Below are 26,967 nucleotides of genomic sequence, written 5' to 3'. Positions count from 1 at the left end.
ACTAACCCCCCCCCCCCCTGTCTAATGTTCAGGTCCACTAACCCCCCCCCCCTGTCTAATGTTCAGGTCCACTACCCCCCCCCCCCCCTCTACCCCCCTTAACCCCCCACACCTCTTATGGGAATGAAATATTCGGCCCTCAACGTTGATGCTTATGATTATTTTCTGTTAATCTGTGGAATCTGCAGGCGTCACTGTTTACTGTTTCTATTGGTCTCATTTTACATTTAGTCATTTAGCTGAAACGCTTTTATCCAAAGCCACTTACAAGTTCTGTACGACAGGTCATCAGGAAGGAAGGTACAACTCTATCAGCTGAGTAACAATGTTCATCAAAGTGTTGAGTGCTACAGTGTAGGTTAGTTTATTAGGACAAGTGCATGACAGTAAGGTTAGTTAGGGTTAAAGAGAATAATGTTTAGTTAAGTCTGTCAATGTTGTGCTTCTTTTGTCAAATTGCTTCTAACAGAGTACCTAGTAGGTGCTTTTAGAAATAATAGCAATGGTCCACCGAATAAATGATCAATTATAAAAAAGTGTAAACTCCTGAAGAAATGGTGGAAAGGCACAATATTAAACTGATAATATTAAAGCAATTATTAATAAATTAAGAAAAAATTAACTAGCTTTTGAGCATCTTAACGCCCCTCTTTCAACCATTCTGCACCCGACACTCTCTGAAGTTCACCTGTTCACCTGTTCACCCGTTCACCTGTTCACCTGTTCACCCGTTCACCTGTTCACCTGTTCACCTGTTCACCTGTTCACCCGTTCACCTGTTCCCCCGTTCCCCTGTTCACCTGTTCACCTGTTCACCCGTTCACCTGTTCACCTGTTCACCTGTTCACCCGTTCACCCGTTCACCTGTTCACCCGTTCACCTGTTCACCTGTTCCCCTGAGGTCCTGTTCACCTGTCCCCTGTTCACCTGTTCACCTGTTCACCTGTTCACCTGTTCACCTGTTCACCTGTTCACCTGTCCCCCCGTTCACCTGTTCACCTGTTCACCTGTTCACCTGTTCACCTGTTCACCTGTTCACCTGTTCACCCGTTCACCCGTTCACCTGTTCACCCGTTCACCTGTTCACCTGTTCCCCTGAGGTCCTGTTCACCTGTCCCCTGTTCACCTGTTCACCTGTTCACCTGTTCACCCGTTCACCTGTTCACCCGTTCACCTGTTCACCTGTTCCCCTGAGGTCCTGTTCACCTGTCCCCTGTTCACCTGTTCACCTGTTCACCTGTTCACCCGTTCACCTGTTCACCTGTTCACCTGTCCCTCTGTTCACCTGTCCCCCTGCAGGAAGATGATCCGGGACGACGGCGTGGACATGTTCGTGGAGCTGGACGTGGGCTCCGACTACAACAACAAGGACGAGGAGATCCGCAGCGTGCTGTACAGCGTGGTGAAGGAGGGCGCCATCGCCTCCTACGTGACGTCCGTGCAGGGCTTCCAGTTCAGGAGGCTGGGGGAAGGTGAGGGGGGCTGGGGGAAGGTGAGGGGTCTTTACACAGGGCTTCCAGTTCAGGAGGCTGGGGGAAGGTGAGGGGTCTTTACACAGGGCTTCCAGTTCAGGAGGCTGGGGGAAGGTGAGGGGGGCTGGGGGAAGGTGAGGGGGGGCTGGGGGAAGGTGAGGGGTCTTTACACAGTTCAGGAGGCTGGGGGAAGGTGAGGGGTCTTTACACAGTTCAGGAGGCTGGGGGGAAGGTGAGGGGTCTTTACACAGGTCAGGAGGCTGGGGGAAGGTGAGGAGGGGTCTTTACACAGTTCAGGAGGCTGGGGGAAGGTGAGGGGGGGTCTTTACACAGTTCAGGAGGCTGGGGGAAGGTGAGGGGTCTTTACACAGTTCAGGAGGCTGGGGGAAGGTGAGGGGTCTTTACACAGTTCAGGAGGCTGGGGGAAGGTGAGGGGGGGTCTTTACACAGTTCAGGAGGCTGGGGGAAGGTGAGGGGGGGTCTTTACACAGGGAGGAGGCTGGGGGAAGGTGAGGGGTCTTTACACAGTTCAGGAGGCTGGGGGAAGGTGAGGGGGGGTCTTTACACAGTTCAGGAGGCTGGGGGAAGGTGAGGGGGGGTCTTTACACAGGGCAGGAGGCTGGGGGAAGGTGAGGGGGGGTCTTTACACAGGGCTGGAGGCTGGGGGAAGGTGAGGGGTCTTTACACAGTTCAGGAGGCTGGGGGAAGGTGAGGAGGGGTCTTTACACAGTTCAGGAGGCTGGGGGAAGGTGAGGGGTCTTTACACAGTTCAGGAGGCTGGGGGAAGGTGAGGAGGGGTCTTTACACAGTTCAGGAGGCTGGGGGAAGGTGAGGGTCTTTACACAGTTCAGGAGGCTGGGGGAAGGTGAGGAGGGGTCTTTACACAGTTCAGGAGGCTGGGGGAAGGTGAGGGTCTTTACACAGGGCAGGAGGCTGGGGGAAGGTGAGGAGGGGTCTTTACACAGTTCAGGAGGCTGGGGGAAGGTGAGGGTCTTTACACAGTTCAGGAGGCTGGGGGAAGGTGAGGAGGGGTCTTTACACAGTTCAGGAGGCTGGGGGAAGGTGAGGGTCTTTACACAGTTCAGGAGGCTGGGGGAAGGTGAGGAGGGGTCTTTACACAGTTCAGGAGGCTGGGGGAAGGTGAGGGGTCTTTACACAGTTCAGGAGGCTGGGGGAAGGTGAGGGTCTTTACACAGGGCAGGAGGCTGGGGGAAGGTGAGGGGGGGTCTTTACACAGGGCAGGAGGCTGGGGGAAGGTGAGGGGGGGTCTTTACACAGGGCAGGAGGCTGGGGGAAGGTGAGGGTCTTTACACAGGGCAGGAGGCTGGGGGAAGGTGAGGAGGGGTCTTTACACAGGGCAGGAGGCTGGGGGAAGGTGAGGAGGGGTCTTTACACAGGGAGGAGGCTGGGGGAAGGTGAGGGGGGGTCTTTACACAGGGCAGGAGGCTGGGGGAAGGTGAGGGGTCTTTACACAGGGAGGAGGCTGGGGGAAGGTGAGGGGGGGTCTTTACACAGGGCAGGAGGCTGGGGGAAGGTGAGGGGGGGTCTTTACACAGGGCAGGAGGCTGGGGGAAGGTGAGGGGGGTCTTTACACAGGGCTGGAGGCTGGGGGAAGGTGAGGAGGGGTCTTTACACAGTTCAGGAGGCTGGGGGAAGGTGAGGGGGGGTCTTTACACAGGGCAGGAGGCTGGGGGAAGGTGAGGGGTCTTTACACAGGGAGGAGGCTGGGGGAAGGTGAGGGGGGGTCTTTACACAGGGCTGGAGGCTGGGGGAAGGTGAGGGGGGGTCTTTACACAGTTCAGGAGGCTGGGGGAAGGTGAGGGGGGGTCTTTACACAGTTCAGGAGGCTGGGGGAAGGTGAGGGGGGGTCTTTACACAGGGCAGGAGGCTGGGGGAAGGTGAGGGGGGGTCTTTACACAGGGCAGGAGGCTGGGGGAAGGTGAGGGGGGGTCTTTACACAGGGCTGGAGGCTGGGGGAAGGTGAGGAGGGGTCTTTACACAGTTCAGGAGGCTGGGGGAAGGTGAGGAGGGGTCTTTACACAGGGCAGGAGGCTGGGGGAAGGTGAGGGGTCTTTACACAGTTCAGGAGGCTGGGGGAAGGTGAGGAGGGGTCTTTACACAGTTCAGGAGGCTGGGGGAAGGTGAGGGGTCTTTACACAGTTCAGGAGGCTGGGGGAAGGTGAGGGGGGGTCTTTACACAGTTCAGGAGGCTGGGGGAAGGTGAGGAGGGGTCTTTACACAGTTCAGGAGGCTGGGGGAAGGTGAGGGGTCTTTACACAGGGCAGGAGGCTGGGGGAAGGTGAGGGGGGGTCTTTACACAGTTCAGGAGGCTGGGGGAAGGTGAGGAGGGGTCTTTACACAGTTCAGGAGGCTGGGGGAAGGTGAGGGGTCTTTACACAGGGCAGGAGGCTGGGGGAAGGTGAGGGGGGGTCTTTACACAGTTCAGGAGGCTGGGGGAAGGTGAGGAGGGGTCTTTACACAGTTCAGGAGGCTGGGGGAAGGTGAGGGGTCTTTACACAGTTCAGGAGGCTGGGGGAAGGTGAGGAGGGGTCTTTACACAGTTCAGGAGGCTGGGGGAAGGTGAGGAGGGGTCTTTACACAGTTCAGGAGGCTGGGGGAAGGTGAGGAGGGGTCTTTACACAGTTCAGGAGGCTGGGGGAAGGTGAGGAGGGGTCTTTACACAGTTCAGGAGGCTGGGGGAAGGTGAGGAGGGGTCTTTACACAGTTCAGGAGGCTGGGGGAAGGTGAGGGGTCTTTACACAGGGCAGGAGGCTGGGGGAAGGTGAGGGGGGGTCTTTACACAGTTCAGGAGGCTGGGGGAAGGTGAGGGGGGGTCTTTACACAGTTCAGGAGGCTGGGGGAAGGTGAGGGGTCTTTACACAGTTCAGGAGGCTGGGGGAAGGTGAGGGGTCTTTACACAGTTCAGGAGGCTGGGGAAGGTGAGGAGGGGTCTTTACACAGTTCAGGAGGCTGGGGGAAGGTGAGGAGGGGTCTTTACACAGTTCAGGAGGCTGGGGGAAGGTGAGGGGTCTTTACACAGTTCAGGAGGCTGGGGGAAGGTGAGGAGGGGTCTTTACACAGTTCAGGAGGCTGGGGGAAGGTGAGGAGGGGTCTTTACACAGGGAGGAGGCTGGGGGAAGGTGAGGGGGGGTCTTTACACAGGGCAGGAGGCTGGGGGAAGGTGAGGGGTCTTTACACAGGGCAGGAGGCTGGGGGAAGGTGAGGAGGGGTCTTTACACAGTTCAGGAGGCTGGGGGAAGGTGAGGGGGGGTCTTTACACAGGGCAGGAGGCTGGGGGAAGGTGAGGGGTCTTTACACAGGGCAGGAGGCTGGGGGAAGGTGAGGAGGGGTCTTTACACAGTTCAGGAGGCTGGGGGAAGGTGAGGGGGGGTCTTTACACAGGGAGGAGGCTGGGGGGAGGTGAGGGGTCTTTACACAGTTCAGGAGGCTGGGGGAAGGTGAGGGGGGGTCTTTACACAGTTCAGGAGGCTGGGGGAAGGTGAGGAGGGGTCTTTACACAGTTCAGGAGGCTGGGGGAAGGTGAGGGGTCTTTACACAGTTCAGGAGGCTGGGGAAGGTGAGGGGGGGTCTTTACACAGTTCAGGAGGCTGGGGAAGGTGAGGAGGGGTCTTTACACAGTTCAGGAGGCTGGGGGAAGGTGAGGAGGGGTCTTTACACAGTTCAGGAGGCTGGGGGAAGGTGAGGAGGGGTCTTTACACAGTTCAGGAGGCTGGGGGAAGGTGAGGAGGGGTCTTTACACAGGGCAGGAGGCTGGGGGAAGGTGAGGGGGGGTCTTTACACAGTTCAGGAGGCTGGGGGAAGGTGAGGAGGGGTCTTTACACAGTTCAGGAGGCTGGGGGAAGGTGAGGGGGGGTCTTTACACAGTTCAGGAGGCTGGGGGAAGGTGAGGGGGGGTCTTTACACAGTTCAGGAGGCTGGGGGAAGGTGAGGGGGGGTCTTTACACAGTTCAGGAGGCTGGGGGAAGGTGAGGGGGGGTCTTTACACAGTTCAGGAGGCTGGGGGAAGGTGAGGGGGGGTCTTTACACAGGGCAGGAGGCTGGGGGAAGGTGAGGGGGGGTCTTTACACAGTTCAGGAGGCTGGGGGAAGGTGAGGGGGGGTCTTTACACAGTTCAGGAGGCTGGGGGAAGGTGAGGGGGGGTCTTTACACAGTTCAGGAGGCTGGGGGAAGGTGAGGGGTCTTTACACAGTTCAGGAGGCTGGGGGAAGGTGAGGGGGGGTCTTTACACAGGGCAGGAGGCTGGGGGAAGGTGAGGAGGGGTCTTTACACAGGGAGGAGGCTGGGGGAAGGTGAGGGGTCTTTACACAGTTCAGGAGGCTGGGGGAAGGTGAGGGGGGGTCTTTACACAGTTCAGGAGGCTGGGGGAAGGTGAGGGGGGGTCTTTACACAGTTCAGGAGGCTGGGGGAAGGTGAGGAGGGGTCTTTACACAGTTCAGGAGGCTGGGGGAAGGTGAGGAGGGGTCTTTACACAGTTCAGGAGGCTGGGGGAAGGTGAGGGTCTTTACACAGTTCAGGAGGCTGGGGGAAGGTGAGGGGGGGTCTTTACACAGGGCAGGAGGCTGGGGGAAGGTGAGGGGTCTTTACACAGGGCAGGAGGCTGGGGGAAGGTGAGGGGGGGTCTTTACACAGGGCAGGAGGCTGGGGGAAGGTGAGGGGGGGTCTTTACACAGGGCAGGAGGCTGGGGGAAGGTGAGGGGGGGTCTTTACACAGGGCAGGAGGCTGGGGGAAGGTGAGGGGGGGTCTTTACACAGGGCAGGAGGCTGGGGGAAGGTGAGGAGGGGTCTTTACACAGGGAGGCTGGGGGAAGGTGAGGGGGGGTCTTTACACAGGGCAGGAGGCTGGGGGAAGGTGAGGGGGGGTCTTTACACAGGGCTGGAGGCTGGGGGAAGGTGAGGGGGGGTCTTTACACAGTTCAGGAGGCTGGGGGAAGGTGAGGGGGGGTCTTTACACAGTTCAGGAGGCTGGGGGAAGGTGAGGGGTCTTTACACAGGTCAGGAGGCTGGGGGAAGGTGAGGAGGGGTCTTTACACAGTTCAGGAGGCTGGGGGAAGGTGAGGGGGGGTCTTTACACAGTTCAGGAGGCTGGGGGAAGGTGAGGGGTCTTTACACAGGGCAGGAGGCTGGGGGAAGGTGAGGGTCTTTACACAGTTCAGGAGGCTGGGGGAAGGTGAGGGGTCTTTACACAGTTCAGGAGGCTGGGGGAAGGTGAGGGGGGGTCTTTACACAGTTCAGGAGGCTGGGGGAAGGTGAGGAGGGGTCTTTACACAGTTCAGGAGGCTGGGGGAAGGTGAGGAGGGGTCTTTACACAGTTCAGGAGGCTGGGGGAAGGTGAGGAGGGGTCTTTACACAGTTCAGGAGGCTGGGGGAAGGTGAGGAGGGGTCTTTACACAGTTCAGGAGGCTGGGGGAAGGTGAGGAGGGGTCTTTACACAGTTCAGGAGGCTGGGGGAAGGTGAGGAGGGGTCTTTACACAGTTCAGGAGGCTGGGGGGAGGTGAGGGGTCTTTACACAGTTCAGGAGGCTGGGGGAAGGTGAGGAGGGGTCTTTACACAGTTCAGGAGGCTGGGGGAAGGTGAGGAGGGGTCTTTACACAGTTCAGGAGGCTGGGGGAAGGTGAGGGGGGGTCTTTACACAGTTCAGGAGGCTGGGGGAAGGTGAGGAGGGGTCTTTACACAGTTCAGGAGGCTGGGGGAAGGTGAGGAGGGGTCTTTACACAGTTCAGGAGGCTGGGGGAAGGTGAGGGGGGGTCTTTACACAGTTCAGGAGGCTGGGGGAAGGTGAGGAGGGGTCTTTACACAGTTCAGGAGGCTGGGGGAAGGTGAGGGGGGGTCTTTACACAGTTCAGGAGGCTGGGGGGAGGTGAGGGGGGGTCTTTACACAGGGCAGGAGGCTGGGGGAAGGTGAGGAGGGGTCTTTACACAGTTCAGGAGGCTGGGGGAAGGTGAGGGGTCTTTACACAGTTCAGGAGGCTGGGGGAAGGTGAGGAGGGGTCTTTACACAGTTCAGGAGGCTGGGGGGAGGTGAGGGGTCTTTACACAGTTCAGGAGGCTGGGGGGAGGTGAGGGGTCTTTACACAGTTCAGGAGGCTGGGGGAAGGTGAGGAGGGGTCTTTACACAGTTCAGGAGGCTGGGGGAAGGTGAGGAGGGGTCTTTACACAGTTCAGGAGGCTGGGGGGAGGTGAGGGGTCTTTACACAGTTCAGGAGGCTGGGGGGAGGTGAGGGGTCTTTACACAGTTCAGGAGGCTGGGGGAAGGTGAGGGGGGGTCTTTACACAGTTCAGGAGGCTGGGGGGAGGTGAGGGGTCTTTACACAGTTCAGGAGGCTGGGGGGAGGTGAGGGGTCTTTACACAGTTCAGGAGGCTGGGGGAAGGTGAGGAGGGGTCTTTACACAGTTCAGGAGGCTGGGGGGAGGTGAGGGGGGGTCTTTACACAGTTCAGGAGGCTGGGGGAAGGTGAGGAGGGGTCTTTACACAGTTCAGGAGGCTGGGGGAAGGTGAGGAGGGGTCTTTACACAGTTCAGGAGGCTGGGGGAAGGTGAGGAGGGGTCTTTACACAGTTCAGGAGGCTGGGGGAAGGTGAGGAGGGGTCTTTACACAGTTCAGGAGGCTGGGGGAAGGTGAGGGGGGGTCTTTACACAGTTCAGGAGGCTGGGGGAAGGTGAGGGGTCTTTACACAGTTCAGGAGGCTGGGGGAAGGTGAGGGGTCTTTACACAGTTCAGGAGGCTGGGGGAAGGTGAGGGGGGGTCTTTACACAGTTCAGGAGGCTGGGGGAAGGTGAGGAGGGGTCTTTACACAGTTCAGGAGGCTGGGGGAAGGTGAGGAGGGGTCTTTACACAGTTCAGGAGGCTGGGGGAAGGTGAGGGGGGGTCTTTACACAGGGAGGAGGCTGGGGGAAGGTGAGGAGGGGTCTTTACACAGTTCAGGAGGCTGGGGGAAGGTGAGGAGGGGTCTTTACACAGGGCAGGAGGCTGGGGGAAGGTGAGGAGGGGTCTTTACACAGGGCAGGAGGCTGGGGGAAGGTGAGGAGGGGTCTTTACACAGTTCAGGAGGCTGGGGGAAGGTGAGGGGTCTTTACACAGGGAGGAGGCTGGGGGAAGGTGAGGAGGGGTCTTTACACAGTTCAGGAGGCTGGGGGAAGGTGAGGGGTCTTTACACAGTTCAGGAGGCTGGGGGAAGGTGAGGGGTCTTTACACAGTTCAGGAGGCTGGGGGAAGGTGAGGAGGGGTCTTTACACAGTTCAGGAGGCTGGGGGAAGGTGAGGAGGGGTCTTTACACAGTTCAGGAGGCTGGGGGAAGGTGAGGAGGGGTCTTTACACAGTTCAGGAGGCTGGGGGAAGGTGAGGAGGGGTCTTTACACAGTTCAGGAGGCTGGGGGAAGGTGAGGGGGGGTCTTTACACAGTTCAGGAGGCTGGGGGAAGGTGAGGGGTCTTTACACAGTTCAGGAGGCTGGGGGAAGGTGAGGGGGGGTCTTTACACAGGGCAGGAGGCTGGGGGAAGGTGAGGGGGGGTCTTTACACAGTTCAGGAGGCTGGGGGAAGGTGAGGGGTCTTTACACAGTTCAGGAGGCTGGGGGAAGGTGAGGAGGGGTCTTTACACAGTTCAGGAGGCTGGGGGAAGGTGAGGGTCTTTACACAGGGCAGGAGGCTGGGGGAAGGTGAGGGGGGGTCTTTACACAGGGCAGGAGGCTGGGGGAAGGTGAGGGGGGGTCTTTACACAGGGCAGGAGGCTGGGGGAAGGTGAGGGTCTTTACACAGGGCAGGAGGCTGGGGGAAGGTGAGGAGGGGTCTTTACACAGGGCAGGAGGCTGGGGGAAGGTGAGGGGGGGTCTTTACACAGTTCAGGAGGCTGGGGGAAGGTGAGGGGGGGTCTTTACACAGTTCAGGAGGCTGGGGGGAGGTGAGGGGTCTTTACACAGTTCAGGAGGCTGGGGGAAGGTGAGGAGGGGTCTTTACACAGTTCAGGAGGCTGGGGGAAGGTGAGGAGGGGTCTTTACACAGTTCAGGAGGCTGGGGGAAGGTGAGGGGGGGTCTTTACACAGTTCAGGAGGCTGGGGGAAGGTGAGGAGGGGTCTTTACACAGTTCAGGAGGCTGGGGGAAGGTGAGGGGGGGTCTTTACACAGTTCAGGAGGCTGGGGGAAGGTGAGGGGGGGTCTTTACACAGTTCAGGAGGCTGGGGGAAGGTGAGGGGGGGTCTTTACACAGTTCAGGAGGCTGGGGGAAGGTGAGGGGGGGTCTTTACACAGGGCAGGATGCTGGGGGAAGGTGAGGAGGGGTCTTTACACAGGGCAGGAGGCTGGGGGAAGGTGAGGGGGGGTCTTTACACAGGGCAGGAGGCTGGGGGAAGGTGAGGGGGGGTCTTTACACAGTTCAGGAGGCTGGGGGAAGGTGAGGAGGGGTCTTTACACAGTTCAGGAGGCTGGGGGAAGGTGAGGGGGGGTCTTTACACAGTTCAGGAGGCTGGGGGAAGGTGAGGAGGGGTCTTTACACAGGGCAATACCAGCCTCATGTTTGTTCTTATTCAAGATGGCGGGTGACTAAGCTCACGGAGGAGGAGGTCCTGGCAGAGGGCACAGGCCGTCTCCTTTAACACAGTGTCTTTCTGGTTTTGTAGCCCAACCTTTACCCCCGGTGGAGCCTGTGCCCATGCCCATGCCAGTGGCAGGTTTGTACCGTGCCACGCCCGCTGCATGGTGCCCCTGGTGGAGTGTTGCCGTATAGCTTGTTTTTGTAGAACGAAAAAGAGCCCCGCTGTCCCCTTCTCCTCGCGACCTTGGACCTCTCTCTCTCTCTCTCTCTCTCTCTCTCTCTCTCTCTCTCTCTCTCTCTCTCTCTCTCTCTCTCTCGCTCTCTCTCTCTCTCTCTCTCTCTTTATGACGGCCAGACCTTTACTTTTGGACACGCGTTCACCGTATTCATGCAGTCTGAGGAATGCTGTGCACGTGAGACTGAGGAATGCTGTGCACGTGAGAGTGCACGTGAGAGCCTGTGTGGAGTTAGACACATCACGTCAGATAACGATCCCCGCGTCCCGAGAACCACGCTTGGCTCCATGGCGCGCGATAAGGAGACCGCAAAGGATCACACTCTTTTAATTTCTTTTTAACAAATCGGGACATCCGCGACCATATCAGTTGAAAGAAAATGTGGCTATATAATGTTGAATTGTGTCACTAATAACCACAAATGAAGCGTGTCTGAACATTTATGAGTTATGCCGTGGTGTAGTTATCAGACGACAGTTCGATGTCTGTTCTGCGTACGGATACCAGACGTCTGCGTTCATCGTTTCCATGGACACAGTGAACAAACAAGGCTGCAGAGACCACCGTGGAATTAAATTATTTGTCTGATTTTCGGTAATGTTTTGGGGAACAATAAAATAATATTATTTATTAGGAGAGACGCTGGGCTTGCCTGTTCGAGCCCAGCGCTCCACATTGCTTTCAGTTTAGCTGGTCGTCCGTACTAATACACATTGGCCGTATTAGGTGGTGGGAAACAGATGGGTGGGGATCGGGCGTTGTGGACAGCGACTCCTACAGGTCGGTTGGTGCGCCTGCGCAGTAGAATCAGGAAGTGTCGGGGGCAGCGTGAGCCTCCCACGCGTTACTCCTCGCCACTGAGATCGAGCTGCGCAGGTGAAAAGATGCGACTGCTGTTACCTCGAGTACCGGAGGGGACTTGTGCTATGTATGAATTAGTCCACATTGCAGCCGGCTTGTGGGAGGCAAGAAACAGCGTCCGTGACAGGGGAGGGTTGAATTGGATGATACGAAATTGGGATGGGAGAAAATATAGAAAATGGGAGAAAAAGTGGATAAAAAAAATAAAAAATGATTTATTCAATATCAAACACCGTAGCTTACTTCCTGTTTGCCAGTGGAATGTGCCGTGTGTGAGGATCTCTGCATGGCATGAGTTTGATAACAAACGCTGCTTCTTGACATGAATTACGAGCAGCTTTTGATTCCACCCTCCCCCCCCGCCACCCGAACTCTCCCCTCCCCCGCCACGCCACGCGTCGAGCGCCAAAACATTTATCTCCGACTCGCTTCAAGTTCAAGTGTCAAGTTTCTTTATTAGTTGTCATACAAAAATACAGAATACTTTTATATGAAATGCTTTTTTCTCTGTTATGCTCCTGAGCGTGTGCTAGATAAAAATAGATAAAGTATCAAATAGAAAGTCAAAAAGTGTAAACAAAAGTGTTCAATATACATATATACAATATACAATACAGAGTAGAAAATACAATACAAGTTACAATACAATACAGTATACAGTACAATGCAGAAATGGGATGAGGTACAACTCGGGGTAAAGTGCAATGAGGTATGAGTTGTAGTGCAAATCTCTTTACCAATAAATATAAAGTGTGTTAGTGTCTAAAGTGAGTAAAGTGGCTAAAGGGATACCACCGGTGACGTTAAGTAGCCGCAGCACCAGGCCTTTACGCCGTCTTTGACCCAGACTGAAGCTCCCTGAGAGCGGGCTCCAGACACAACAGAGCTGCTAATACCTCGAGCGAAACCATCGTATCCTCAAAACCACTCCCATATCCTCGGAAAAATCTCCAACCGACAGCTCCGAGAAAGTCTCCCTTAATTATAACCTTTGTGGGAATTCAGCATTCGGGGCAAAATTCTCTCCCCGGCTCTGGAATGCCGTCCCGACTCGGAACAGTGGCCACGTTCAGCTGCGGGGGGGGGCTAGGAGTCGCTACCGCAGGGTTCCAAGTCTTTTAGCCACAGGGGGGTGTAGTCTGACGTCACTCTGGAGCGCCCGCGAGGTCCACCCCTATAGGGATTTATCATTGGGAAAAACAATCGGCTATTGTAACAATTCTTTAGTTTATTGGCTGTCCTGTCGTGTTTGGGCTTGCATGTCTTTGACCTTTAACCCCCCCCCCCCCCAGTAACTCCCAGCATCAGACCCTGCATGGTGGATGAGCACAAGTGTGGAGACGGGACCTGCATCCTCATGGAGTACCTGTGTGACAACAGACCCGACTGCAGAGACATGAGTGACGAGACGGATTGTGGTGAGTGTGGCTTTCTTCTTTATTTTTTTAACCGCTAATAAGGTCGACCGGCGCGTATAGGATCGTGTGACGCGCTCAGCTATCGGCATGAAGTGGTGGCTGAAGGCATCTTGGAATGTAGCCCCTTACGTGACTGCGATCTGCAAGCCAGGGGCTTTCCTGGCTTGCAGATCGCAGTCACGTAAGGGGCTACTTGGAATGGTGATTGGGTTTCTGCTGTCGGTAGGGCTGTACCGAATAGTTCGAAGCTTCGAAGCTTCGTTCATAATGTTGACATTCAAATTCTAAATCAACATTTGAATTATTTATTTTTTATTAAAAAATTTGTTTTATATATATAATTTTTTTATATATATTTATATTTTTTTATATATATTTTATATATTTATTTTTTATATATATTTCATTCTGTTTAAACCAATGGGGTTCTTCTTCACAGTTGCAGATAAAGATTAGGCTACACTAATATTATACTACTATACTACTACTATACTACTATCGTCATTTATCATAAATGATGATGTAGCCTGTCTGCCTCCGCTCGGCGCTCCATCAAGACGTCACCATCACCTCCGTACCAACCGTGAGCCTGAGTGGATTATTTATGTCGACGAAACTGACGAGTTATATTCATTAAAGAAAGTTGATTTAATAAAAAAAAAAATACTAATTTAATCAGATGAATCACTTTATTCAAATGTATTCAAAATTCTAATTGAGAGGACGGCCGGGTAGCGCAGCGGACTGAGCGTCTGTCTACCACCACAGAGCCAGTGGGATCGAATCCAGCTGTGGTGCCTCCGGCTTGGCCGACCGTCCATACTGACACAATTGGCAGTGTTAGCGGGGTGGGAAACCCGGCGAGGGTGGTAATCTGGTCGTTGTAAACAGCGACTCCTACAGTTCGGTCGGGGCGCCTGCACAGCGAGGGAAGGATCTAAGAGAGGTAGTGTGACCTTCCACATGTTACACTCTCCCAGTGAGAGTCCGCGCTGCCAGGTGAAAAGAAGCGGTGGGCTGGCTACACATGTGTCGGAGGAAGCATCTGATAGTCTCCGGCGGTATCTGTGTGAAGCTGGCTTTTCATCCATGACAGCTCTGAAAACAAAATATAGGGCCAATTTGAAAGGTCACGATATTGGTGTTATTTCAATCAATTTAAACATGGCCCATTTCATGACTATTTTGTTGGGGCGAGGGGGGGGGGGGCCAAAATATTTTGGTCCGCCAAAGGGGGGCCTGACAGAAAAAGTTTGAGAAGCACTGGTCTCCGCCCTCCCAGACCGACGGTAGGGGGTAGAGTGCGCAACGACCAGGAGGAAGGGGATTGGGAATTGGCATAACGACTAACATTGGGAGGGGAGAAAAACGGAAAAAGAAGGGGGGAAAATGTAACAAAAAATAAAAGAAAAAATTCGAATTGAGGATTTAGTTTGAGGATATTAAAAAAGAAAAAAAAAGATTTTTTTAAGATATTTTTTTTGATTACATCATAAAATATGACGACAGACATTCGAAGCTCGTTCGAATACTTCAATGGAAGCGTTGAATGTTAATAGATGACATGTGGTGCAGCCCTAACCGTCGGCTAGAGTGTGTTTCTGTGTGTCTCCCCCGAGAGAGAGAGAGGGGGGGGGGGTGCGGCACCTGGACGCCCCCCGTGGGACAGTACTGTGTGTTAACCCTTTCACTGCCACACGACAGAAGGTTAGCCCTTTACTATCACACAACCGACGGCGATGCTCCATCATTAGCATCATTAGCTCCGCATTTGCGGAGCTAATGATGCTAATGATGGAGCATCGCCGCCGGTTGTGTGATAGTAAAGGGCTAACCTTCTGTATTGTCACAGTGAAAGGGTTATTAACCCGGAGAGAGGTTCCGCTTGCTTGCTTTTCAGACACGAAGCGGCCCGGCCAGGTCACCACCACCGTGCCCACCACCACCACCGTGGCCATCAAGAAGCCGGTGCGGCCCCCCGGCCCCCCCGGGCCCTGCCGAGCGGACCAGGCCACCTGCCAGAGCGGGGAGTGCATCCCCCGCGACTACCTCTGCGACGGGGAGAGGGACTGCGCGGACGGCAGCGACGAGTTCCGATGCGGTCAGTATTATTGAGAACACGTGCGCTGAACATACACGCTGAACGTTCACAACACACACGCGCGCTGAACACGGAGGCTGAACACGCAAGCGTTCACACTATAGGGCTGTCAACGGATATTCTATATTCAAATTTATAATCGAATTGTTAAAAAAAACATACATTCGATTGTAAAAATGTATATTCGGGGAGCTCCCGTAGCTCACCGCATATCTCTGCGCTATTTCTGCGTCGGGGAAAACCGTGCTCGTCACGGATCTGGGGGACACGAGTTCGATTCCCGGACCCGCCGTCATTTCTCAGAATGTCTTCCCCTGCTCTACATCCCATTTCAACCTGTTTCTGTCGGTCATGCTTGACCAGAAAAGCGATAAACGCTAAAAAAGAAAGTAAAAAAAAAAAAAAATTGATATTCGAATTGTGTGAATTGTGTTTGTTTTAGTTTTTTTTATCCATTTATTTTTTTACATTAATTTTTTTACACAATACAGTAATAACAACAATAAACAGGACTTCACAGGACATAGTAACAGCAACAACAATAACGAAAAAGGAAATAACAAACAATAAAACAAAAAAGCGTATTAAGAAATATATATATATATATTATGTGCAACAATAGATATTAGAATATAATCGAATATCATCCTTTTTTAGAAGGAATATTCAAATGTAATTTTTTGCCAATTTTGACAGCCCTAGTTCACACTGCACGCGGTCAGTATGGAGAACACACACTGAACACAGAGGCTGCGTTCACACAACAGTGTGCACAGAACATAAATCACATGGAATCTGATTTGGGCTACTTTCATGCTCAAAACGCGCGATTGTGGTATCATCAATAATAATACCACGTAGATGATTAACGTAATAGGACGTAGATTGAAATGTATCCACACGATTTGTACAAGTGATGGATTATTTTGAAGGTATGAACCTGTACTTTCATATCATGTAAAAAATAAAATGTTAAGATCCCTCTAAACTCTAAAGGACCTCGAGTCTAGGGCTAAACGATTAATCGATTTATAAAAAAAAAAAGTCCCATTGAGATACAAGATCGGTTTGGGAGAGGGAGGTAAGGGGTTTTAGATTGTGTTGTTGTGAAGTTTAGACTTCAGAGAGGGAGAGTAAAGTACAGAAAAAAAGGTACCGTTGGATACCGGTATCGATTCCCAGGTAAAAAGAAATCGCAATATCTGTCCGGAAAATCGCAATTAGATCATTTCCCAAAATGGTGCAGCCCTCCTCGAGTCTGTGCAGAGTAACACGTGTCGTCCTGAGCAGGTAGCGGCCGTGGGATCCGCACGCGTCCCGCTTCCCGCTTGTTCAAACAGGACGTAACAAAAGGCGCTTCACAGACACGAAGAGAAAAACAAACACACACACATCGACTCGTTCACTCGCTCCCAGTCACTCGCTCCCAGTCACTCGCTCCCAGTCACTCGCTCCCAGTCACTCGCTCCCAGTCACTCGCTCCCATCCATCCTCCGCTCCCGTTCACTCGCTCCCAGTCACTCGCTCCCATTCACTCGCTCCCAGTCACTCGCTCCCAGTCACTCGCTCCCATTCACTCGCTCCCATTCACTCGCTCCCAGTCACTCGCTCCCAGTCACTCGCTCCCATTCACTCGCTCCCAGTCACTCGCTCCCACTCACTCGCTCCCACTCACTCGCTCCCAGTCACTCGCTCCCAGTCACTCGCTCCCATTCACTCGCTCCCATTCACTCGCTCCCAGTCACTCGCTCCCATTCACTCGCTCCCATTCACTCGCTCCCAGTCACTCGCTCCCAGTCACTCGCTCCCATTCACTCGCTCCCAGTCACTCGCTCCCACTCACTCGCTCCCACTCACTCGCTCCCAGTCACTCGCTCCCAGTCACTCGCTCCCAGTCACTCGCTCCCAGTCACTCGCTCCCAGTCACTCGCTCCCATTCACTCGCTCCCACTCACTCGCTCCCACTCACTCGCTCCCATTCACTCGCTCCCAGTCACTCGCTCCCATTCACTCGCTCCCACTCACTCGCTCCCAGTCACTCGCTCCCAGTCACTCGCTCCCACTCACTCGCTCCCAGTCACTCGCTCCCATTCACTCGCTCCCACTCACTCGCTCCCAGTCACTCGCTCCCAGTCACTCGCTCCCAGTCACTCGCTCCCATTCACTCGCTCCCATTCACTCGCTCCCACTCACTCGCTCCCAGTCACTCGCTCCCAGTCACTCGCTCCCAGTCACTCGCTCCCAGTCACTCGCTCCCAGTCACTCGCTCCCAGTCACTCGCTCCCATTCACTCGCTCCCAGTCACTCGCTCCCATTCACTCGCTCCCACTCACTCGCTCCCAGTCACTCGCTCCCAGTCACTCGCTCCCAGTCACTCGCTCCCAGTCACTCGCTCCCAGTCACTCGCTCCCAGTCACTCGCTCCCAGTCACTCGCTCCCAGTCACTCGCTCCCATCCATCCCTCCGCTCCTCCATCCAGCCCTTGAAAGGAGCGCCTCTATAATCACTGCGGGTCGCCGGGACGGTTGGTTGTTTTGTGCTCTCGTGCGCGCAAGGCGTGGGGGGGGGGGGTGGGGGGGAGCGTACGTAGGCGTGTGCGTGTGGGGGGGCGCTGGTGCGATCCCCTCCCCTCCCACGGTCACAGTTTGGCCCCCCGGCCACACGCCCCCTTCAGAGCACCTGCTGAACGGGGAAACACTGTGCCGGGAATAGAACCCACACTCCTTAACCCTTTCACTGCCACACTACAGAAGGTTAACACCGTCTGTAGTGTGGCAGTGAAAGGGTTAACCCTTTGTTGTGTGGCAGTGAAAGGGTTAAGCGGAGTGCCAGAGGTACAGGACTCTAGTGGTGGTGATGATGATGATGATGATGATGATGATGATGAAGATGATGGTGATGATGATGATGATGATGATGATGATGATGATGATGGTGATGATGATGATGATGATGGTGATGGTGATGGTGATGATGATGATGATGATGATGATGGTGATGATGATGATGATGATGATGGTGATGATGATGATGATGATGATGCTGATGATGATGATGCTGATGATGATGATGATGATGATGATGATGATGATGATGATCCTCGAGTCACGGTGACTAGTGCAGCAGCCTCTGCTATGACAACGTCTCCGTGTGTATCTGCCAGTCTCATGATTTTATTATTGTGTATCGGTGATAATAATCAAAGCGTAAACAAAGAGGCCCATTAAGATGTTGGATCCTAATGTGAAAAACAATGTGTTTTAATGTTCTATGCCTCACCGTGAGTTTATATCTATTTGGCTGCAATCTGTTTTATGTTCTGCAGGCACCCCGTCGCCCTGTGAGCCCAACGAGTTCAAGTGTAAGAACGGCCGCTGTGCCCTGAAGCTGTGGCGCTGCGACGGAGACAACGACTGTGAGGACAACTCTGACGAGACGGAGTGCCGTGAGTTACCTACCTTTTTTATTTTATTTTATCCACTTTTTCTCCCATTTTCTATATTTTCTCCCATCCCAATTTCGTATCATCCAATTCAACCCTCCCCTGTCACGGACGCTGTTTCTTGCCTCCCACAAGCCGGCTGCAATGTGGACTAAGTCATACATAGCACAAGTCCCCTCCGGTACTTGAGGTAACAGCAGTCGCATCTTTTCACCTGCGCAGCTCGATCTTTCAGCGTCAGGGGTCTGCGCTTTGGAGGGGCGCCACCCCCATCGCTTCCTGATTCTACTGCGCAGGCGCACCAACCGACCTGTAGGAGTCGCTGTCCACAACGCCCGATCCCCACCCATCAGTTTCCCACCCCCTAATACGGCCAATGTGTATTAGTACGGACGACCAGCTAAACTGAAAGCAATGTGGAGCGCTGGGCTCGAACAGGCAAGCCCAGCGTCTCCAGCATTCGTGGTGAGCGCCTTGCCCACTACGCCATAGTAACATTGACTGTCCCTATGACCTCAATATACATCTCAGGGTAGTTGGTGGTTCAAGTTTCAAGTTTCAAGTTTGTTTATTAATTGTCATAGTAAGATACAGAATACTGTATGAGCCCCTGGGAGTGTGCTGTAGATAAAAATAGATCAAAAGTATAAAATAGAAGAAGTCAAAAGTACGTAAACAAAAAGTGTTCAGTCAATATACATAAATACAATACAGAGTAAAAAGAGTAACAGTGAGGTACAATGCAGACATGGGATAAGGTACAAACTCAGGGTAAGGTGCAATGAGGTATGAATATTAGTGCAAATATCTTTACTAATGAATATAAAGTGTGTTAAAGTGTCTAAAGTGAGTAAGCGGTTCGATACACTGATCTAGGATTCAAGAATGCCAGTGATGTGGGGGGAGGGAGATTCCTCAGTAATAATATTTACACGCCCACCCAGTTCAGTGGGTTCAAAAAACACAAACAACAGAACGCAGTACAGAACAGAACACACAGCCTTCCCTTGAACCGCTCTAGCCCCGTGTTTAAGAGGATTCAGCTTTGTTGTTTCTGAGGGGATCGACGGATAATAATCAGCACCACACAGCAACACACATACAGTAGAACAGGGTAAATAACAACACATAATCAGCACCACACAGCAACACATATACAGTAGAACAGGGTAAATAACAACACATAATCAGCACCACACAGCAACACATATACAGTAGAACAGGGTAAATAACAACACATAATCAGCACCACACAGCAACACATATACAGTAGAACAGGGTAAATAACAACACATAATCAGCACCACACAGCAACACATATACAGTAGAACAGGGTAAATAACAACACATAATCAGCACCACACAGCAACACACATATACGAATTAAAATGGTTGGACCTGCGAGATTTGTACTTTGTACTTTGTAGGTCTGCATTTTAAATGTAAGGAGTAAAAAGTATGTTTTTTTTTCTTTCTCTGAAATGTAATTGAGTAAAAGTACAAAGTATACAAACCTAATACTACTCGAGTAAAGTACAAATCCCCCCCAAAACAGTACTTAAGTATTGTAACAATTACTCGAGTACTTAACACCCCTGGTCACGGGTTAGATCCCCGGCCCCCCCGACAGGAGATGTATTCCAGCTGTCTGGTGACTGAAGGCCGGGTGGCTGATATTACATCCATGGTGCCCACCATCCTGCCTAAGTGTCCTTGAGCAAGGCACACAGAACCCCAAAACTGCTCCGGGGGCACTGCACTGCGGGGGGGGGCACTGCGCTCTGACCCCAGTAATGTGTGTCATGTGGGCAATGAGATGTCATCACAGCCATGTTAAGATAAGATAAGTTAAGATGATCCTTTATTGATGTCCTCCTCCCTGCAGCCACCAGGGGGCCTGGAGACACATGTGCCCCAGAGCAGTTTGTGTGTCTGAGCGACAAGACCTGCATCCCAGCCAGCTACCAGTGTGACGAGGAGCCCGACTGCCCGGACCGCTCCGACGAGTACGGCTGCAGTAAGTTCTGTTCTGTTCTGTTCTGCTCTGTTCTGTTCTGTTCTGTTCTGTTCTGTTCTGTTCTGTTCTGTTCTGCTCTGTTCTGTTCTGTTCTGTTCTGTTCTGTTCTGCTCTGTTCTGTTCTGCTCTGTTCTGTTCTGTTCTGTTCTGTTCTGTTCTGCTCTGTTCTGTTCTGTTCTGTTCTGTTCTGTTCTGTTCTGTTCTGTTCTGCTCTGTTCTGTTCTGTTCTGTTCTGTTCTGTTCTGCTCTGTTCTGTTCTGCTCTGTTCTGTTCTGTTCTGTTCTGTTCTGTTCTGCTCTGTTCTGTTCTGCTCTGTTCTGTTCTGTTCTGTTCTGTTCTGCTCTGTTCTGTTCTGTTCTGTTCTGCTCTGTTCTGTTCTGCTCTGTTATGTTCTGCTCTGTTCTGCTCTGTTCTGTTCTGTTCTGCTCTGCTCTGTTCTGTTCCGTTCTGCTCTGTTCTGCGCTGTTCTGCTCTGTTCTGCTCTGCTCTGTTATGTTCTGCTCTGTTCTGTTCTGCTCTGTTCTGCTCTGTTCTGCTCTGTTCTGCTCTGTTCTGTTCTGTTCTGCTCTGTTCTGCTCTGTTCTGCTCTGTTCTGCTCTGCTCTGTTCTGTTCTGCTCTGATCTGTTATGTTCTGCTCTGTTCTGTTCTGCTCTGTTCTGCTCTGTTCTGTTCTGCTCTGCTCTGCTCTGTTCTGCTCTGCTCTGTTCTGTTCTGTTCTGTTCTGTTCTGCTCTGCTCTGCTCTGCTCTGTTCTGTTCTGTTCTGCTCTGTTCTGCTCTGTTCTGTTCTGTTCTGTTCTCTCATCTGTTCTGTTCTGTTCTGCTCTGTTCTGTTCTGTTCTGTTCTGTTCTGCTCTGTTCTGCTCTGTTCTGTCTGTTCTGTTCTGCTCTGTTCTGTTCTCTCATCTGCTCTGTTCTGTTGTCTCCTCTCTTCCTCTCCTCTCCTCTCCTCTCCTCTCCTCTCCTCTCCTCTCCTCTCCTCTCCTCTCCTCTCCTACCATCTCCTCTCCTCTCATCTCCTCTCCTCTCCTACCACCTCCTCTCCCTCCTCTCACTCTCCTCTCCTCTCCTCTCCTCTCCTCTCCTCTCCTCTCCTCTCCTCTCCTCTCCTCTCCTCTCCTCTCCTATCCTCTCCTCATCCTCTCCTACCATCTCCCTCTCCTCTGCTCTCATCTCCTCTGGTATCCTCTCTCCTCTCCTCTCCTCTGTTCTGCTCTCCTTTCTTTTGTTCTCCTCTCCTTTTCCTCTTCCTCTTCCTCTCCTCTGTTCTCCTCTCATCTGTTCTCCTCTCCTCTCATTTTCCTCTTCCTCTCCTCTGTTCTCCTCTCCTCTTCCTCTCCTCTCCTCTCCTCTCCTCTCCTCTCCTCTCCTCTCCTCTCCTCTCCTCTCCTCTCCCTCTCCTCTCCTCTTCCTCTCCCCTCCTCTCCTCTCCTCTCATCTGTTCTCCTCTCCTCTCCTCTCCTCTCATCTGTCCTGCTCTCCTCTCCTCTCATATGTTCTGCTCTCCTCTGTTCTCCTCTCCTCTCTGCTGTTCTGCTCTCCTCTCCTCTCCTCTCCTCTCCTCTCCTCTCCTCTCCTCTCTGCTGTTCTGCTCTCCTCTCCTCTCCTCTCCTCTACAGTTCTGCTCTCCTCTCCTCTCCCTTCTTCCTCATCTCTTCTGATCTCCTCTCCTCTCCTCTCCCTCTTCTCCTCTCCTCTCCCTCCTCTCCTCTCCTCTCCTCTCTCTCCTCCTCTCCCTCTCCTATCCTCTCCTCTTCTCTCCTCTCATCTCCTCTCCTCTCCTCTCCTCTCCTCTTCTCCTCTCCTCTCCTCTCCTCTCTGCTGTTCTGCTCTCCTCTCCTCTCTGCTGTTCTGCTCTCCTCGCCTCTCCTCTGCTGCAGTTCTGCTCTCTCTCTCCTTCCCTCTCTCCTCTCCTCTCCTCTCCCTTCTTCTCATCTCTTCTGATCTCCTCTCCTCTCCTCTCCTCTCCCTTCTTCTCATCTCTTCTGATCTCCTCTCCTCTCCTCTCCTCTCCTCTCCTTCCTCTCCTCTCCTCTCCTCTCCCTCTCCTCTCCTCTCCTCTCCTATCCTCTCCTCTGCTCTCCTCTCCTCTGCTCTGCTCTCCTCTCCTCTCCTCTCCTCTGCTCTCCTCTCCCTCTCCTCTCCTCTCCTCTCCTCTCCTCTCCTCTGCTCTCCTCTCCTCTGCTCTCCTCTCCTCTCCTCTCCTCTCCTCTCCTCTGCTCTCCTCTCCTCTCCCTCTCCTCTCCTCTCCTATCATCTCCTCTCCTCTGCTCTCCTCTGCTCTCCTCTCCTCTCCTCTCCTCTGCTCTCCTCTTCTCTCCTCTCCTCTGCTCTGCTCTCATGCTTTCATGACTTCTCTTCTGCTGTCTGTCTGTCTGTCTGTCTGTCTGTCTGTCTGTCTGTCTGTCTGTCTGTCTGTCTGTCTGTCTGTCTGTCTGTCTCTCTCTCTCTCTCTCTCTCTCTCTCTCTCTCTCTCTCTCTCTCTCTCTCTCTCTCTCTCTCTCTCTGGTCTCCCCCTGAGTTTCTTTGTAGCGTGTGACTAATCTGCAGCGATGCATCCTCTCTCTCTCTCTCTCACACTGAGAGGCTGAGCCTTCTGTGATCCATACAGTCCTGTGAGAACCTACAGAGAACTGTCCATCCGTGGCGAAGCAGGTCCATCTCCTCCGCCGCCTTCGAGCGTTTACGAGCTCCACTGAGTCGTCCGAACGCCGGTCACATGTCGTCCTTCTTAAAGCCCCGATCAGTGATCCAAATATAAACAAATGGGTCGCCCCATGAAAACAAAAAGAACAAGAATGGAGACATGTTTTCTTTTTTATTTATATAGTTAATCGACTGAGCTTTTGATTGTCAGAACTAACGCTATACATGTGAATCAGTTTTTTTATATTGTATTTTGTTGCTGTATTTTACAGCTGCAAAACCGTTTGTTTACATTGACCTGCACAATGAGTTAAGGAATTTCCAAATAGCCTCCATCTACACGTCAGGCACTTCAAGGATGTGAATATACCCACATAAAACAAAGATTGGGGATTTAAAAGAATGAATGGAAGCGGACATGACCGGTTAGGCTTCGGGAGAGGCCTAGGCTAACTCGCACTGTCCGCTTCCATTCATTGTGCTAAGCTAGGCTAACGTGCAGCCAGATAGCTTTCTACTGAACACATAGAGAGGAGACTGGTATCTATCTTCTCTCTGGAGAAGACGGTGAGCTCATCTCCCAACATGTCGCCGTGTTCCTGTAAGAGCGCGGCTGAGACGTGTACATCAGGCGTCTGAACGTGTTCCCCGTCTGAAACGTTTTCTCTCTTCTTTCTTTCACTTCTGTCACTTTGACACGTTAAGCTCCGCCCTCGGTGACGAGCCCACCGGAAGAGTCCATCCAGGCGGCGCGGGGGGAGACGGTGACGTTCACCTGCCAGGCCGTGGGCGTGCCCACCCCCATCATCACCTGGAGACTGAACTGGGGCCACATCCCCGCCAGCGGCAGGTGGGTTCTCTTACCGGCGGGCGTCCGAAGGGGTCACGGACCATGCGCTGCGTTAGCATTGGTGTTCTGAATGTGGTTGAGTTACATGGCAGGGGGGGGGGGGTAAAGCAGGTTCCCGGTTCGATTCCCGCTCCACCCGGGCAGCGTGTCGAAGTGTCCTTGAGCAAGACACTTAACCCCTAACTGCTCCTGATGAGCAGGTTGGCACCTTGCGTGGTCGCCTCCGCCGTCGGTGTGTGAATGTGTGAGTGAACGGGTAAAATGTGAGGAACAAATAGTAAAGTGATTTGGATAAAAGCTGTTGTATAAATGGAGCCGTTTACCGTTTACGTTGTGGTCTCCGCTGCTCAGAGTCCCTCTCGGATGTGGCCAGAGCGGCCGGCTATAGTAATAATAATAATAATAATGCATTTTATTTATTCTGAGCACCCAAGGTCGCCGTACAGGGTTAACACTTTGAGTGCCAGCAGGGGGCGCACGATTTAGCGTTTGAGTGCCAGCGCTGTAGTCAATGAGAGGGCGAGCACATTTGTGAACGCATAAACTATATCTTAAATTATGGCTATGTGTCTCATACGCCCGTCGCTTATCAATGACTTGTTTGCAGTCAACATTGTCGAAACGGATCGTTTTTTAATCGGTTCATTTCCGTTTTATACCATTTTGAAAAACGTTCGTTTTTGGAAACTTCCAGAAAAATCAGGAATCGCCCTTTAGGTGGAATACACAAAACACGTTGTAATTTTTCGGCCTATTTATGAGTCGTTTTCAAATAAACGCTAGATTATCGATAGTATATGTGTACTTATGCACGCTAGAGAAGCGGGCTGAAAAATCGATTATCCATTTCCTGATCAGCGCACACACACACACACATATGGGACACGCTGAGATATAGGTGAAAATGTAATTATCCCAAGATTCCAAGATAAAATAGATTCCTTACCTCAGATCAGATGTTCTCCAAAAAGATTATTACAATTCCTGATCGCCATTCCAAATATCGATCGCGTTTATTGATCCAACGCTGGGTACTGGAAACACATATTCCACGCTGTTCTGCGGCTCGGCAATGAATGGATCGTCTCCGGTTACATGCCTGATAAGTAAAATGTGGATTACGAATAATTTTTTTCCCATCCATTTCATTCAGTCCAATCCAATGGGTGCAATACCATCCGGAGAGATGATAGGGGGCGGTATTTTCCCTGTTCGAGCTCAGACAGATCCCCAATGGTAACGTGAGGCTAGATTGATGAAAAATGAATGGAAATCGCTAATAAACAAAAATAACGATTAAATAACAAGATTTCTCGTCGTTGGCACTCAACGCATGGCATGAAATAACGAGTTTCTCGTGGCTGGCACTCAAAGTGTTAAAAACAAATACAATTACACACAGTAAAAACACAGTATTATAGAGTTACAGAGTTACATAAGGGGAGCAGATATAATAAACTTAAAATGAAAGTGAGTATGCCAGAATGAACAGATGTGTTTTGAGAAGTGGGGAGATGATCTATTTCACGGATGTTCTTGTGGTAGGGATCAGTAGATCAGTACGGCAGTCAAGTGGTGACTCACGTTTCAGCTAATGCTTCTGATTCTAAGTATTGCGTTAGGCTGTGGTCTGGCGTTGCGCTCATGACCTCTTGAGTTTGCAAAAAGATTCTCCATAATTTGCAGTTACAGTTCAGACCGTGACAGTCTTTCATTTCGGTGTAGTTCTGTGGTCGGAATCTGTGCACACTTGCTCAGCGAGACATGGATCGTCTCTATATATATGTTTCAGACTTGAGGTCATAGTAAGAAGTTGCAGTACATTATTTTTTGTCTACACAGCACTGAAAATACATGATGGAGAGAGAGAGAGAGAGAGAGAGAGAGAGAGAGAGAGAGAGAGATGAGAGAGAGAGAGAGAGAGAGGGAAAGTTAAACAGATAGAGGAGAGAGAGAGACAGAGAGAAAGATAGAGACAGAGAGAAGAGAGAGAAAGTTAAACAGAATGGAGAAGAGAGACAGAGAGAAAGATGGAGACAGAGAGAGAGAGAGAAGACAGAGAGAGAGAGAAAGACAGAGAGAAAGATGGAGACAGAGAGAGAGAGAAAGACAGAGAGAAAGATGGAGACAGAGAGAGAGAGTATCATGGTCTACACACAGCACTGAAAAGACACGATGGTCTAGAGAGAGAGAGATAGAGAGATAGAGAGAGAGAGAGAGAGAGAGAGAGAGAGAGAGAGAGAGAGGAGAGAGAGAGAGAGAGAGAGAGACCATGTATCTCAGCACGGGCACGAGACGTACTGTAGGCGTCCATCTTGGAACAGACAGCGAGGCCCCTCCCTGTGTGATGATGACCTGTGTCTAAATAGCCCCTCCTCTTGTATTTCATCATCATCACCGCGCGCCCCGTGGCTCCAGGGTCTCCATGAAGAGCGAGGGCGGCCGCGGCACGCTGACCATCCGGGACGTGAAGGAGGCGGACCAGGGGGCGTACACCTGCGAGGCCATCAACGCCAAGGGCCTGGTGTTCGGCATCCCAGACGGAGTACTGACGCTCACCCACAGAGGCTCAGGTGATAATCATAACAATAATAATCAAACAGGTAGGAGGGGGGGGGGTTATGGGTGGGGGGGGTTGAAGGCTAGGGGAACAGGTGGGTTTTGAGGCGGGATTTGAAGGTGGAGAGTGAGGGGGAGGAGTCTCTGATGGACTGGGGGAGGGAGTTCCAGAGTCGGGGTGCAGTGCGAGAGAAGGCCTGATCACCAACGTTTTTAAGTTTGGATGACGGGACGGTGAGGGAGGCAGTGGAGGAGGACCGGAGGGAACGGGTGGGGGCGGTAGGGGTGAAGGAGGTCAGTCAGGTAGGGGGGGGGGGGGGGGGGGGGCTGTGGCAGCTGGAGGGCTTTGAAGGTGAGGAGTAGTGTTTTGAAGTCAAGGTTCGGTTACGGGTTTTCGGTACAGTGGGGGGGGAAAGTTTGGCTTTCCATGTTCCACTCAGGGGTGATGTAGTGTGCAGTTAACTAACTGTACCTGTAGGGCTGTTCGCCACACTATGAGGCTACGCTAAATCACGTGCGGTAGGTCGTTAGTGGTTAACGTACCCGTTGTATTCGTTCAGTACACAGCCGTACTGAACCTAAGGTCCAGTACTGAAGCGGTTCGGTACGGATACGGTGTACCTTTACACCCCTAATGTACAGTATATACAGCATTATTATACATGCTATCATACAGAGTTATGTGGGTTAGACTATAGTTTGAGGTAGGTAGCTATGGTTACAGTGTATAGGCTACAGAATAATAAACCCCAAACTAAGCATGGTTTGTCCGTGTCCTCTGTCCTCCCCTCCTACCATCTCCCCTCCTTTTCCTCTCC

At 52.5% G+C, this 26,967-nt stretch overlaps 1 protein-coding gene across 1 annotated transcript in view; it reads left to right on the top strand.

Moving 5' to 3' along the window:
* Window positions 1-1,302: 1,302 nt before the first annotated feature.
* Window positions 1,303-26,967, top strand: part of hspg2 (heparan sulfate proteoglycan 2) — a 103,632-nt gene continuing 77,967 nt past the window's right edge. The window contains exons 1-8 of the mRNA XM_084313299.1: window positions 1,303-1,472; window positions 10,106-10,156; window positions 12,410-12,535; window positions 14,436-14,636; window positions 17,962-18,081; window positions 19,964-20,095; window positions 23,446-23,590; window positions 26,009-26,163. Of these exons, the coding sequence (XP_084169425.1) occupies window positions 1,304-1,472; window positions 10,106-10,156; window positions 12,410-12,535; window positions 14,436-14,636; window positions 17,962-18,081; window positions 19,964-20,095; window positions 23,446-23,590; window positions 26,009-26,163 (1,099 nt within the window). The 5' untranslated portion in view covers window position 1,303. The remainder of the gene's footprint in view (window positions 1,473-10,105; window positions 10,157-12,409; window positions 12,536-14,435; window positions 14,637-17,961; window positions 18,082-19,963; window positions 20,096-23,445; window positions 23,591-26,008; window positions 26,164-26,967) is intronic.

Source organism: Notolepis coatsorum (genome assembly GCF_963971535.1).
Source record: "Notolepis coatsorum genome assembly, chromosome: 4".
In the NCBI taxonomy this organism is placed as follows: domain Eukaryota; kingdom Metazoa; phylum Chordata; class Actinopteri; order Aulopiformes; family Paralepididae; genus Notolepis; species Notolepis coatsorum.
This window is presented reverse-complemented; position numbering and strand designations above follow the sequence as displayed.